The 13,217-nt window shown below is 45.8% G+C and overlaps 2 protein-coding genes across 4 annotated transcripts in view; one reads left to right on the top strand and one right to left on the bottom strand.

Annotated features, from left to right (window-relative positions):
- Window positions 1-271, bottom strand: part of LOC144163171 (phospholipid-transporting ATPase ABCA1-like) — a 149,673-nt gene extending 149,402 nt beyond the window's left edge. The window contains exon 1 of one of the 2 annotated variants that reach the window (XM_077693995.1): window positions 85-271. The gene's annotated coding sequence lies outside the window, so the exon portion shown is untranslated. The remainder of the gene's footprint in view (window positions 1-84) is intronic. The other variant, XM_077693993.1, reaches the window with a different exon arrangement.
- A 322-nt stretch (window positions 272-593) lies between these two features.
- On the top strand, window positions 594-12,661 carry LOC144163170 (inactive selenide, water dikinase-like protein). Of its 2 annotated transcripts, none has more exons than XM_077693992.1 (8): window positions 594-754; window positions 888-1,189; window positions 3,512-3,615; window positions 5,262-5,411; window positions 6,283-6,395; window positions 7,818-8,011; window positions 9,933-10,145; window positions 11,853-12,661. In XM_077693992.1, exons 3-8 carry the CDS (start codon window positions 3,520-3,522, stop codon window positions 12,035-12,037), a joined length of 951 nt encoding a protein of 316 aa, XP_077550118.1. In that variant the 5' UTR covers window positions 594-754; window positions 888-1,189; window positions 3,512-3,519; the 3' UTR covers window positions 12,038-12,661. The 2 variants fall into 2 exon arrangements, with proteins under 2 accessions (XP_077550118.1, XP_077550117.1); XM_077693991.1 differs by having other exon boundaries at window positions 882-1,189.
- Window positions 12,662-13,217: the final 556 nt, after the last annotated feature.

Raw genomic sequence — 13,217 nt, 5'->3', positions numbered from 1 at the left:
GCACTACGATGCTTACTTTATAGTACCTTTCTTTCTAGGGCATTTTAGGGGCTTACACAGCCTGGCAAAGTAAACATTACATACCCCGTTTTGCCCAACGTTCCAACGGTCCTGCGGCACGATAACAGAGCAGGCTTTGTGTTATCAGTACCGGTTCGCGGTAAGCTCTGAACAAGCCTCTTTCAAGACACTCGAAGTAAGTATGTGTCCTTCAAGGAGTAGTAAAAGCCACTCACGTTATCGCGCACAAGTAAAGCGCACTTATCTTTCCCGCTGGGTTAGCTACAGCATAAACAGCCCTAGGCACGACACTACCGTACCTTTAAGGCACGGCTGACCACAGAAATCGCCTGGCGGGGCGGCAATCGTTTGCGTTTCACATTTTTAGCCAACCAGCAGCAACTGTACCTATGCTCATATTTTTAAACGTGACAATCTAAAATTATTTTAAAAATAAATTTGCCACATTACTTATATTTTTCACTAAAAAACACTTTGTTCTTTTCTACAAAAAAAAGTCAACTTTATATACGCTAGCAGTACTAGCGCCTCTAGTGAGCGCCTGGTTAGGGTTCCTTCAGATTGCGTACGGAACGCCAGTTTTACTGTTGTTATTACAGCTTATTCCAACTAGCGCAACACTCAAGAAATAAAAGAAGCGCGTATTCAAGGAAGCGCACATGAAGGCTGCCATTTTCGTTCGATATTCGAGCCGCTGGAGTTACAGCCGGCAGATTCTGCGAAGCGCTACCAGGCAAGTCACTTGCTTGAACGAGGCGCGCGGCGCACTGCTGCCTGCAGCCACGGCGGTGCTCTTAAAACCGGCATTCTCGTTTAGTACAGCTTCACATTGACACTGTTTGATTTCCTCTTCTCTTCAGTGGCAGCGTCGGAAAGCATTTCCCTGCCACGGTGCAAAACGTTGCGGCGATGAGCGGTGAAGGTGCCAGCGCAGCCGGCCGGAGCTACGTGGTCCGCCGTGGTGCGAACGGGCCGACGGTGACTTACCGGCTGTTCGACAACGCCGCTCATGGCCTGGAGCCGGAGTTTCGGCTCTTGGGCCTGGCCGACATGAAGGGATGAGGCTGCAAGGTTCCCCAGGGGGTGCTCAACAAACTGCTAACTTCGCTGAGGGGAGACGGCGAGGCGCAGCAGACAGTGTCGCACCACCCGGAGGGAACGCAGATCGGTGCGTGGTGTGTTCTTCATGGACGGGGAAATTCAAGGGGGTCTGTTGATGACGCTTTTCTCGCTGGGGCAAAACGTGTCATTCCGACTACACCGTTTGTATCAAGGGGCGTGCATTGCGAATGTCTCACTCAGCAGCGCCCGTCACTTCTCTTTACTCCGACATAAAAAGTAGCCCAGACATTTTTGAGAACGGTCTACGCGCAAGCACCGACCCGTCAGCAAACCCCTCTGCAGTTTTAAAGCGAAGCTTTGTGTGCCTTACCGATGGCGTGCACTAAAACGCACTACAGGAAAGCCAGCTTTACACAAGTGCCTCAAGAAAAGAAAAACACTTCCCGTGGTCGGAATTAAACCTGGATGTCTCGCATTATTATAAAGCCATCATCTATCCGATTGTGGCACCCCGACACGGTTGAGGCGGTTTGGATTTTGTAGCGATTGAAGCTTTCTTTGGCGCACTGATGACGACCGTCCACACCAAGACGCACTGCACGAAAGCCAACTTTCTCTGACGATGATGGTGATTGTGCGTGAACAGAGATGGTTAAAGCATGAAGCTTCCTCTGGTCGAAAGCCAATGCCTTAAAGTCAAAATCCCACTCATTAAGTCCAAAATGCTCTGCAGAAGAGCCAACTTGCACAGCGAGTTCCCACAAAGGCAGGTCCGCTGCAAGGGCACAGTCTTTATCCCGGGCCAATTCCCTCGAACGGGTACGGGTCAAACACTTCAAGGCCATCATCATCATCTTAATCTCTTCATTAAAGCATGTGAGAAAGTTAGCTTTGGTGCAAGGCGTTTTGGCATTAGACACAGGTGCACATGGTCGTTGCATCACCGGCGGCCATAATGGGCTGACAACGAACGAATCCCTGAGGAGATTGAACTTTGCGACAACTAAATGGAAGAAAGCGTTGCATTTCAGCCATCTTTGTTGTTAGACGAAGGGGCTTTGATTTTTCCAGCCGCACTGCCGCACACCTAGGCCCTTTGAAGTCTGCCTCACTGCTATGCCCAAATGCATTTCTGGGAGGACATTTCACCCGAGGCAATATAAGCAGTCCTATATCAAATATCCCTGTGGAGTTCTACACACAGAGTGCATTTAAGTCTGTTTCACCGCTATACACAAAGGTATTTGTGTTTCCTGTGCTTCTTTTTATTATTATTATTTACTTCCTGGTTGAGTAGGTACAAATCACGAGGTCGCGGGTTCAATTCCCGGCCGCGGCGGCCGCTTTTCTGATGGAGGCGAAAAGCAAAAACGCCTGTGTGTATGAGATTTCGGCGCACGATAAAGATCCCCAGGTGGTCAAAATTAATCCGGAGCCCTCCACTACGGCGCGCCTCATCGCCTGCGTTGCGTCGGCGCGTTAAAACCCTCAATCAATCAACGAGTAGGTACAAATCATCGACATGTGCACTATTGTAATGGTTACGCGTGTCTCTTCATTTTGCAAGTATAAGCAGTCACGTTCTTTCATGGCCTTCCACTAGTGATTGCTTAGACCTGGTGTCCAGAACATATGCTTGACACACACTAAATTGAGTGCTGTATAAACAGATTTGTGAGTAGGGTGTCATGCATCCTCCAAGTTACTGGAAAGAAATTTATCTAGTCAAAGTAATGGGCGGTTTCTGACCTGACCTCACTCACTATGGGGTTTGAGCATTTTTGCTTGATCAAACAATTGCTGTCTATTTGCACACCTTCAACTTCCTAATGCTTCAGCAGTGCAACACAGGCAACGAGCGTCTTGTATTTGTTATTCCGGCTCAAAGGCAGTATCCAATAAAAGATCGCAATTCATCTAACAGGACATAATTGTTTCAAGTAAGGTACTTACAGATTGGCTTTATTAGCACACCTGAAAGCTTTACCTTGTTTGCGAATACAGTGACAAGACAGAGTAAGTGCATCTGAAAAGTTTTAACAATTTTATTCTGAATCGTTTTGCAAGAGCATAGCCACACAAGCTTTGTCGCTCTCGATAAAGTTATATCAATATATTTAAGGATAGTTTCGCTCCCCTAGGAAATTCATATTTGAACAATTTAAACAAGATTCCGAAACCTGTAAAAGAAATGTATTTTGCATTTCATCTACGGATGCATTTTTGTGAAAATGTGACGCAGTAATGGTCGTGGGCCCCGTTATTTTGTTGCCAACACTTCTAGTCACGTCACCAGATACCCAGGTGCTGTTGAAAGCATCAATTGCTGTTTTCAGTTAACAGAATCATAATAGTCAGTTTTTTTTTCCCTCAAATGTCCGTTTCGGATTAATACATAAGGGGATACTTCAACTTGTTTTTTTTACAGATATTGGCATGGACTCCAGTGTTGTGCCTCTTGGAGACTCTGGATATTCCCTGGTTCAAACTATCGACTACTTTTACCCCTCTGTTGAGGATCCTTACATTGCTGTAAGTTTTGACGGCAGGGCTGTTGCCACTGTTTGCTGCTTCTGTGCTTTTATATGTAAGTGCTGCTGTTTGTAAATGCAGGTTGTCACTGGAGTAACCATTTTGCTCCAACAGAAGGGCTGATTTGTAAAAACAGGTTAACGTTTACTGAACAAAATGTTAGGAGCGTCATTCATTTTTCACCCTTTATTTACCATTCTTGCGTATCAAGCTTGTTGCCAATGCGTGCCAACTTTCCCGAATTTTCCGTAAAATGCACGAATTTTGACCTGTATTACGATTTCACGAATCGCGCTTGACATTTTACAAATTTTCGAAAAAAATTGGAACATCTATTGAAGCAACACTATGGTACCTTGCGCCGCTTTGAGAGGGCAATACGTACTCTTCTTATCACCGTCTGCAGAAGCTGCAATTCTGTCATCTTCCCGGGGTGGGCCATGCATCCATATCCGGAACTCACCTATACCTCGGCAAGCCTGTTTATAGCACACACTGTTTGGGGGCCAGTTAGGACTTCCATGTTCACATTGCTCTTTGTATGACTGCCACGTCCGATGCAGTATGACTGCGGTAGTTGCTTTGCAGCGCAATGGCGGGTGTGAAGATGCTGCAGTACTACCAAGTGTTTTTTGAAATCGCGCATGTCGGAATTTGCTTGTCCTGCCCAATAAAGTTGTTGCTCATTACTCTTCAAGACTGACGCTTTTCACGTATGGTTGTGAAGACGTGAGAGCGCTTGTCACAGAACATTATTCCTTTTAAACTTAACCCTGGTCTTTGGGTTTTACAAATTTCTAAGTCACCAAGTCGGCAGGTATACTTGTTGCACAAATGGTCATGCCTGTTCCAAAGCAGGCAGATTTGGAAGCCCCAAGCTGTCATTATAGTGGCTTCCATCTAGTACCCGTGCCACATGTACATGAAAAATGACATTAAGTGCTGAATGCCTTAAAAGTGTTTATGCCATTATTTTGCTGCTACTCGCCAAAATTCAATGATGTTCGCTCTAATATCATTTTTGGTTTAAGGAGCCCCGCACAACTCATTCACCTTCACGAACGCCTTAAATCTGCCTACTCTCGAACGCGATGAGCACCAAATGAAACCAACAAAACTCTCAGCACCTGAATGTTGACACAGAAACATAGCTCAACTTCGAAGTAAGACGATTTTTTGTGCACTCTTGATGGCGAAGATTTGAAGATGAAGTTTACTAAACAGCGGCAAAAGGCAAAACATCGTTTTACTTGTCGTATTAAATTTTTCAGATTTGGCTGCCGCTGGCAGGCGACAGCAGCTGCAGAAGCCACTTTTAGAAACAGCTCACACCATTTTTGAGAAAACACTATTTCTCATAACGTTTTCTTTCACAAAAAAAACATTCTTAATCCTTGTAACATATTTTTCTCTATGTTAAAAACTTCTAAAATCTTTTTGGTCATTATCGCCATCATGCCTAACCCATTTGATGCCTTTGTGTTTTCGCGTGTAGCACAGCCCGCCCTGTTAATGGCATTCGGTATCTTAAGGCCTTATTAAACAATGTCATTTTTCGTGTATGTGTGGCACGGGCATTAGAGAAGTTTGTCTTGCAACAGTTACGTGCTGAATGAGCAAGCGTGTCTTCTCCCTTTGCGCGACAGGGAAAGATAGCGTGCGCCAACGTGCTGTCGGACCTTTATGCCCTGGGAGTGACCCGCTGTGATAATATGCTGATGGTGATGGCTGTGAGCACGAAGCTCACCGAGAAGCAGAGGGACATCGTGGTGCCTCTTCTCATCAAGGGAATCAAGGTACGCCCCGCTGGCTGTTCTGTTATCGGGGCTGCGAAGTGGTTTTCTCTGCGAGTTACCTGCACCAACTGGGAACCTCAACTTTGGGTACCTCCATTTGTGGGGGGCACTGTATGCCTGTTGTGAAAGATGTCATTCTAGTGAGAAAAAAGAAAAGAGATGATGACCACAAGAGAAGAAGGATGTAAGGAAGCTTTAGACTGGGCAGGTACTAATGGGAAGAACTAGCACACGTTCCGCCACCAAGGAATTGTCGTCTATCGGGAGTGCTATTTGTTCTGTAAGATGTGAGAAATTGAGGCAAGGTGCAGTAGGTAGTGCCACAATTTGTAATCGCTGGCTGAGCGAGCTATCTATGCAACGAGATGCAACATACGGGAGGTTGCATTGTTATTGTTAACGCCTAATTACTAATTATTTTTGAGCAAAATGGTCGCTCATTTGCGCTGAAACTTCACACAAAGGCATTGCCTTTGTTTAAAACTAAGACTGGCAACCACACTTGTTTATTTCGAAACATATAAAAAGTCTTTTTTGACTTCGAGTGTTGTACAACAGCTGTGCCATCTGTTGGTACCAAAACGAAATGCTTGATGGTGGTTTGTTGCAGCCTGACCGTTTCTTTTTGGCACGTATAAGTAATGCTGCTGTTTTACAGTTTTACAGTGCACAAGAGAGGATTTCCTCCACTGTAGCCACAATAAACAGTTGGTTTGCTATAAGAGAAATTTTAAGTCTACAACAACGCTGCAACACCTTTTGCACATATTTTGCTTATTGCATGCTGCAGGGCTGTGGTGGTGGGGAATTCCTTAGGGCTGCAAAGTTGTTCCGTTCAGTTCCCCGGCAATTTTTGCACTTCTTCCTCTAGGACTTGGCTGAGGAAGCTGGCACGAGGGTGACCGGTGGGCAGACGGTGCTGAACCCCTGGCCAATGATTGGCGGGGTGGCGTCGGCAGTGTGCCGCGAGTCTGACATTATCTCGTGAGTGCATTCCTCATGTCCTGCTTGCTCTTTCCGTTGCGTTGGTTGCTCATTTATTTATTTACTTATTTATTTCTTTGTTTGTTTGCTCACTCACTCACTCATTTACTTTACTTTTGCTTTTTTTTTAGTTTTTACTACTTGTACTGTTACTTGCTTACTTACTCACTCACTCACGTACTCACACACTTACCGACAACTAAGTAAGACTGCTGGCTAGAGGCCAAAGCAGGAGGGGCAGAACAATACAGTATTCATATACAATGTTTTGATACAACAGCTACGAAAGAAGGGGGAAAAGCTGAAAGCGGAACATTTTTATACGAAAGCAACAAGAGGAAAAATTTGGGGAGGGTACGCAGAACAGTTGTAATAGTTAGAAAACAATTTCAAATTTCTGCGTGAATGCGCTTGGTATAGAGTGTAAACTGCTAGCAGGCAAACTGTTCCACTCTTCTGGGGTGTGAGGAAGAAAGGTAAAATTTGGACAAGTTAGTACGAGCAAAGTGCAAGGTTCAAGAGAGTGTGTGTGAATTCCGTGTCTGACGTTTTCTTATTGGTGTGAGACAGGGGTGGGGGTTGAAAACAAGCTTGCAATTAAAAGCAAGTATAAAAATTTTAGGCGCAAGAATGTGCATCATGACTGCAAAGTTTGGATACCATTAAATCGCATAATTTTAGGATAGCATAATGTTAGTGACAGAACTACCAGGCCTATACAGAGAATAAATAAAATGAACTGCCCTCGGCTGAATTTTTTCTAAAGCGTCAATGTTAGTTTTAGTGTAAGGGTCCCACACGACGCATGCATATTCTAATTTTGGGAGTATCAAGGATTGGTAGGCTAAATGTTTAACTTTTGTGGAGCATCCTTGGTCTTGTGCCTTAGCATGCATAATTATGCATGCTATTTCAGTCATCCGATGATTGCTATCCGCCGTTGCATTGCCTGATGCTGAAGTTCGTGCAACTTTGTTGGGTATTATATCCCAGTGTACAGTGTATTATCCCAGTGCCAATCCCCCACATACTGTGGGGGATTGGCAAAGGCTCGATAAAATACCCGCTGCAGTGGCTCAGTGGCTAAGGTGTTGTGCTGCTGAGTATGAGGATGCGGGTTCGATTCCCGGCCGTGGCGGCCGCTTTTTTGATGGAAGAGAAAAGCAAAAACGCCTGTGTGTACAAGATTTTGGCGCACATTAAAGATCTCCACGCGGTCAAAATTAATCCGGAGTCCCCCACTACGGCGCCTGCGTTGCGTCAGCATGTTAAACCCTAGAGTCAGTCAATCAAGGCTCGATAAAATGCCCAATCGATTTATTTTCGGTCATTTTTAGTTATCATATGGTTATTATCAATGATAGCTCCAGCTGATGCTGAAGTTCCCCTGCAGTGGCTCATCAGATCCCTCCTTCCCCGCAGGCCAGACAACGCCCGGGCGGGAGACGTGCTGGTGCTGACCAAGCCCCTGGGCACCCAGGTGGCCGTCAATGCCCACCAGTGGCTGGAGAAGCCGGAGAGGCGAGCCCAGCTGGACAAGGCCGGCATCAGTGAGGAGGACGTCCAGAGGGTCTACTTCCGGGCCATGGACTGCATGGCACGCCTCAATCTCACTGGTCGGTCATTGCCTCGCACTCCTCATGCCGTTTTGCACTCTCTGCTTGCTCAGTGTGTGGTCTGTTGGGGCAGATTTGCGTTGACATTGCAGCCCTCGAGGTGAAGCCAAATGTGCGCAGTTTCAACCGCTGCCGCATTGCAAGTAGAGTGAAAGAGCGTGGACCTTTAACCCTTTGAGGGTCACGGCCGTACATGTACGGCATTGGCAAACACTTTCAAATTGGTCAATGACGTACATGTACGGCATCGCTTGTATCTTTAAAAAGCAAGCCTTTTTCAACAACTTCTCTTGCTTGGCATGTGCTGCCACACTTCGGAAATACGTCAAATTTTTTTCTTGCGCCGATGGCTCTTCTTTTTATTTTTGTATGATTTACTTAAGCAGCGCGCCGGCTATCGTTTGCGCATCCGCTAACGAGGGGGCGCGCTGGGTATCGCCCACCTGACGCCCGGGCGCCTCTCGCTTCTTGCGCCTGCCACAGACCAAGGTCGCCTGCAAAACTGATGAGGCTCTTTTCTCCTTTTTTTGTATTTTATGAGCGGTGCGCCGTCTATTGCTCCCACATCCGACCGCACACACCCGCACGCGCGCAGCGGCTGGTTTTGGTATCGTCCTCCGGGCGCTTCCCACTTTTTGCGCCCGCGAAACTGATGTCTATCTGATTTTGATTCACTCAAAAGGTGCCGGCTTGTTACTCTCTCGTTTTTATTTAGAATTTTTCCTGTGTTACTCATGAATAAACCACATATATATGACAACACAAACCATTTTTTTGTCACTTTATGGTCACCCTAAAAAAATTACTATAATTTTTTCTCGAAATAGATTCATCCGAAGAATTTAAATCAGCAATAAAAAAATCGACCCTGGGGGGTCGCATTTGGCGAAAAAATTCGACCCTCAAAGGGTTAAGGGAGGACGTGGCTCTTAAAACTAGTTCTTTTAATTTCTAAGTAAACTCTGTGAAACTTGTCAGTCTTGGTGCTTTTTTTCCCACCGATTTCAAATATGCCGTTATTTTTTGATTCCCAAGATAATTAGAGATAATTAGTCATTTTAGGGGCAACCGTAGACAAAACAGTGCTAGTCACAGAACTGTAATCTTTATATTTTCTGTGACTATGAACTCCGGTGAATACAATAAGAGAATCAGTTTTTCGATGCATCGCTTCAGGACTAATTTTACAGCTCATTGAACTTTGATGCTTGAAATGGGCATTAAAAATGCTTCCTTGCGACTCGTGCCCAGCAAAGCTTAATGAGCTGTAAAATTGTTTCCAAGCGGTGCATCAAAAAACTGATTCTCTTATTGCATTCACCAGGGTTCATGATATTGGAAAATATAAATATTACAGTTCTGTGACTAGCACTGTTTTGTCTATTGTTCCTCCAAAAATGGCTAATTATCTCTAATTATCTTGGTGACTAAGTGGCTGACTAAAAAAATAGTGGCATATTTGAAATCAGTGACCCGCCGCGTTGGCTCAGTGGCTAAGGCGTTGCGCTGCTGAGCACGAGGTCGCGGGTTCGATTCCCAGCCGCGCCGGCCGCTCTTCTGATGGAAGCGAAAAGCAAAAACGTGTACGAGGTTTCGGCGCACGTTAAAGATCCCCAGGTGGTCAAAATTAATCCGGAGCCCTCCACAACGGCGCACCTCATCGCCTGCGTTGCGTCGGCGCGTTAAGCACTACAATCAATCAAATCAATTTGAAATCAGTGGGAAGAAAGCAGCAAGGCGGGCAAGTTTTACAGAGTTTACTTAAAACTTAAAAGGAGCTGTTTTAAGACCAGTGTGCCCCTTAAAGAGCTTTAGGCGTTCTGAGCAACGAAGTAGAAGTGCTGGTGTACTGCAGAAGAGGATCTGCGAGAGTATGCTTGATTTAGTTGCCAATTGATACGAAGCTTGGCTGTTGATGCAGGGGCCCGCCTGATGCACAAGCACGGCTGCCACGGAGCGACGGACGTGACGGGCTTCGGACTGCTGGGACACGCGCAGAACTTGGTCCAGGTCCAGCAGCGCTCCGTGGGCTTTGTGATCCACACGCTGCCCCTCATCGCCAAGGTCCCCGCCCTGCTGGCTGCTACTGGCACCTCTTTCAAGCTCATGCAGGGGTACTCAGCCGAGACCTCCGGTGAGACTGGGCGTCGGGGAATGTGGGGAAATAAGAAACAGGTTGATCTGATGTTGCAGATTTCGCAGTTAAGGATGCACCGCGGGACTTTGAAACGAGACGGAAGTGCCAAATCTGGAAATCCTGTTCTATTGAAGGGACTCCCTACTTTTTTTTTTTTTTTTTTTTGCCAAGGAGTCATAAATTCAAATCATACGGCACTTGTTTCAACTTTGAGCTCCTGATTTTCAAGTGAATAGGCACTGTCCTTGTGGAAGACACCAGGGAAACAAGCTGGCCAGTGGAGGACTGAAAAAAACTGTGGTCGATTCCTCTGTCATAGGCATCGGTGAAACACAAAAGTGAAATGTGCAGCGAAATCTGAAGCTGAGCATGATTTGCGGGTGGGCGGCTGTCTTGTAGGTTTGCTTGGTGAGCGACGTCCTGCTGGCAGGTCGCTTCGGCAAAGCTGTACTGGCGTCATTTCCGTGACGGATATGACGTCAGTGATATCTTGGTGTATCCCGGCATAAAACACTTTTGTGTTAAAATATAAAGCCCAAAAACGAACAACCCAAAGTATAACGTACTCTTTAGTGCTAAAGGTTGCTTCCCCGCAAGAAGACCCTGTGTGCAGGGGTGCACCCTTTACAGGCCCCTTGCTTCGTTGTACTGACGTCATTTCCGTGACGGATATGACGTCATTAAGATCTTTGTGTATCCGGGAATAAAACACTTTTGTGTTAAAAGCTTGAAATTTGATTATGCTTCGCTGTGCTTGTTTTGCCATAGTGGCTAAAAAGGGCATTGCAGAATGGAGGCTGTGTTCTACCACTGTACTCTCTCCCAAAACTTTTGAAAGCCATTTTCATAAGCCACGCATGTGCATACGATAAGGGCTTTATTTGAAAGTCCCTTCTTAATGTCTCGCACACTCTGCTGCTAGGACATGCTAAAATATACTGTCCCACATTGCAATAGCATAAGCAGCCATTGCAGTGTTGTTCTTACTGGCACCACAGTGTGTATAATATTAATAAAGTATATATGCATATAATCCCTACATTCATGTAATGACTGCACGACTAGCCTCGAGAAATAAAAGTGTAAAAAATGGATCTGATTATTACCTGTGTATCAGCTACTGCAACAGTTTAGTGCTTAAAATGCTGTATGCATGGGTCGCATAGGGGCTCTATAGTTCATTATCGTCACTAATGATAATGACAAATGTTGATGCAACCTATGCTTCACTGGCTTCTGCTTTTGTTCTGAACCCTGTCAACGAAGCCAGTATTCACAAAAAAGCACATCACCTGAATAAATTTTGTTCTTTTAATGGCATCCTTTGTTTTTCGACATAAATCACAGGAAAAGACCCGTGAGCCTTATGGGGGCGTTTTAGGTAACTGCCTCCAAGTAAACCACTTCAGTCATTGCGAATATACTTGGGGCCCCAGAGGCAGATGTTTCCCTTAGATTCATACGCGTTCCCCAAAGTGTAATAGGCTACGTAGAAAAACAGCGCTTAAAACTGTACGACAGGAAGAAACGAAAAACACTGCGCTGACGGTGTGTCGTTTGTCAGCGCAGTGTTAGTCGTTTCTTCCTGTCGTATCGTTTTTAACGCGGTTTTTCTAAGTAGCATCATGCACCAGCTAGCCCGCCTCAGCTCACTTGTTCAGTAATGAGCTAGGCCTCCTTTTTTCTCCCTTATCTTCCTTCCAGGTGGACTCCTCATGTGCCTTCCAAAGGAAAATGCCAAGGCGTTCTGTGCGGAAATTGAGGAACTCGAAGGCTACCCAGCATGGGTCATCGGCGATGTTGTGGAAGGGGAACGAGTGGCAAGGCTGACAGACGGCCCACGAGTGATTGAAGTGCCTTCAGCCGACAAGGAATCAGAGCTGTGGTAGCCTACGTCTGCGGCTGTGATGAAGGACGCTGGCGTAGAGAAATATGTTTGTGGGTATTGGAGGACATCTGATGAAAACCGAACATGGCGCACAAAGCACTGGACTGCGGCTGTTATAGATGCAATGCCACGTGATTACTACTGAGGACAAGGCACAAAAGCTGTGATGACTGACACCTTCACCCCTTGAATTGTTCAGGGTACCTTTGGGATTTCTGAGAACTCTTAAAATTGAACACCACCTACCCGAGCCACAGAGCACTGGCTAGCATTCCAGCCAGGGCATAGGGTTTACGAGTTCACAGTTTGTGATGCTAATGATAGCAACAGTCTGAGGCCTACACTGCTTTTCGTTTTCATTTGCTACTTTTACAAGGGGTTAATGTACTAACCCCACTGTATAAAACGTTTTCTATCCCTTAGGTACAAGGACATGCGTACATGTATATAGCACTGCATGTTTTTTTCGAGTGTTGAGCAATGGCTGTTCCCTGGCAAGACCTTTATGAATCTGCACCCGTTAAAGTTTGCTGCGGGTGTGGAGGATGCGCGTCTTCAGAGGGCATCTCCCGCAGCATGTTCTACCTCTTGCGTGCACTGTGAATAAAATTATTTTACAGACCTTGCTGCTGCGTACCCTGCTGACCTCTTTGTGCTTAGTTGAGCAACTACACAGATCCACACACATTCAACTTGGACAAATTAAATTTCAGCGCCATTTTGTGACTTTTTCATCCTTGTTGCAGCCATGGAAAATAAGTGGCATGATCCCAACTGCAAATCTCATGGTGAGCCTTTTTTCCTTTTCCCCTGCAGCAGTTTTACTGCGAAACAGTATACCACTATCCAGCCGAGGAAATTTTCGTGTCCACATTAGCAGAAAACTGGTTCAGCGATAATAAATGACCTACTGCATTCTCCCCTTTGTTTTTTTTCCTTGGCATTCTTGGCTGCCAATCCCTATTTCTGTCTTAATTTACCGAGCCCCTCATTTCCCATCCTTGATTCGATTGATTGATTGTAGGGTTTAACGTGCCGACGCAACGCAGGCGATGAGGCGCGCCGAAGTGGACGGCTCCGGATTAATTTTGACCACCTGGGGATCTTTAACGTTAATGTACTTTAACGTTAATGATTGTGGCAGGATGCCCCTAGGGATTGACCAACTGAAGAATCCATCA

Source organism: Haemaphysalis longicornis, unplaced genomic scaffold, assembly GCF_048455015.1.
Source record: "Haemaphysalis longicornis isolate Haplotype H1 unplaced genomic scaffold, Haemaphysalis longicornis Haplotype H1 scaffold_12, whole genome shotgun sequence".
NCBI classification, from domain to species: domain Eukaryota; kingdom Metazoa; phylum Arthropoda; class Arachnida; order Ixodida; family Ixodidae; genus Haemaphysalis; species Haemaphysalis longicornis.
This window is presented reverse-complemented; position numbering and strand designations above follow the sequence as displayed.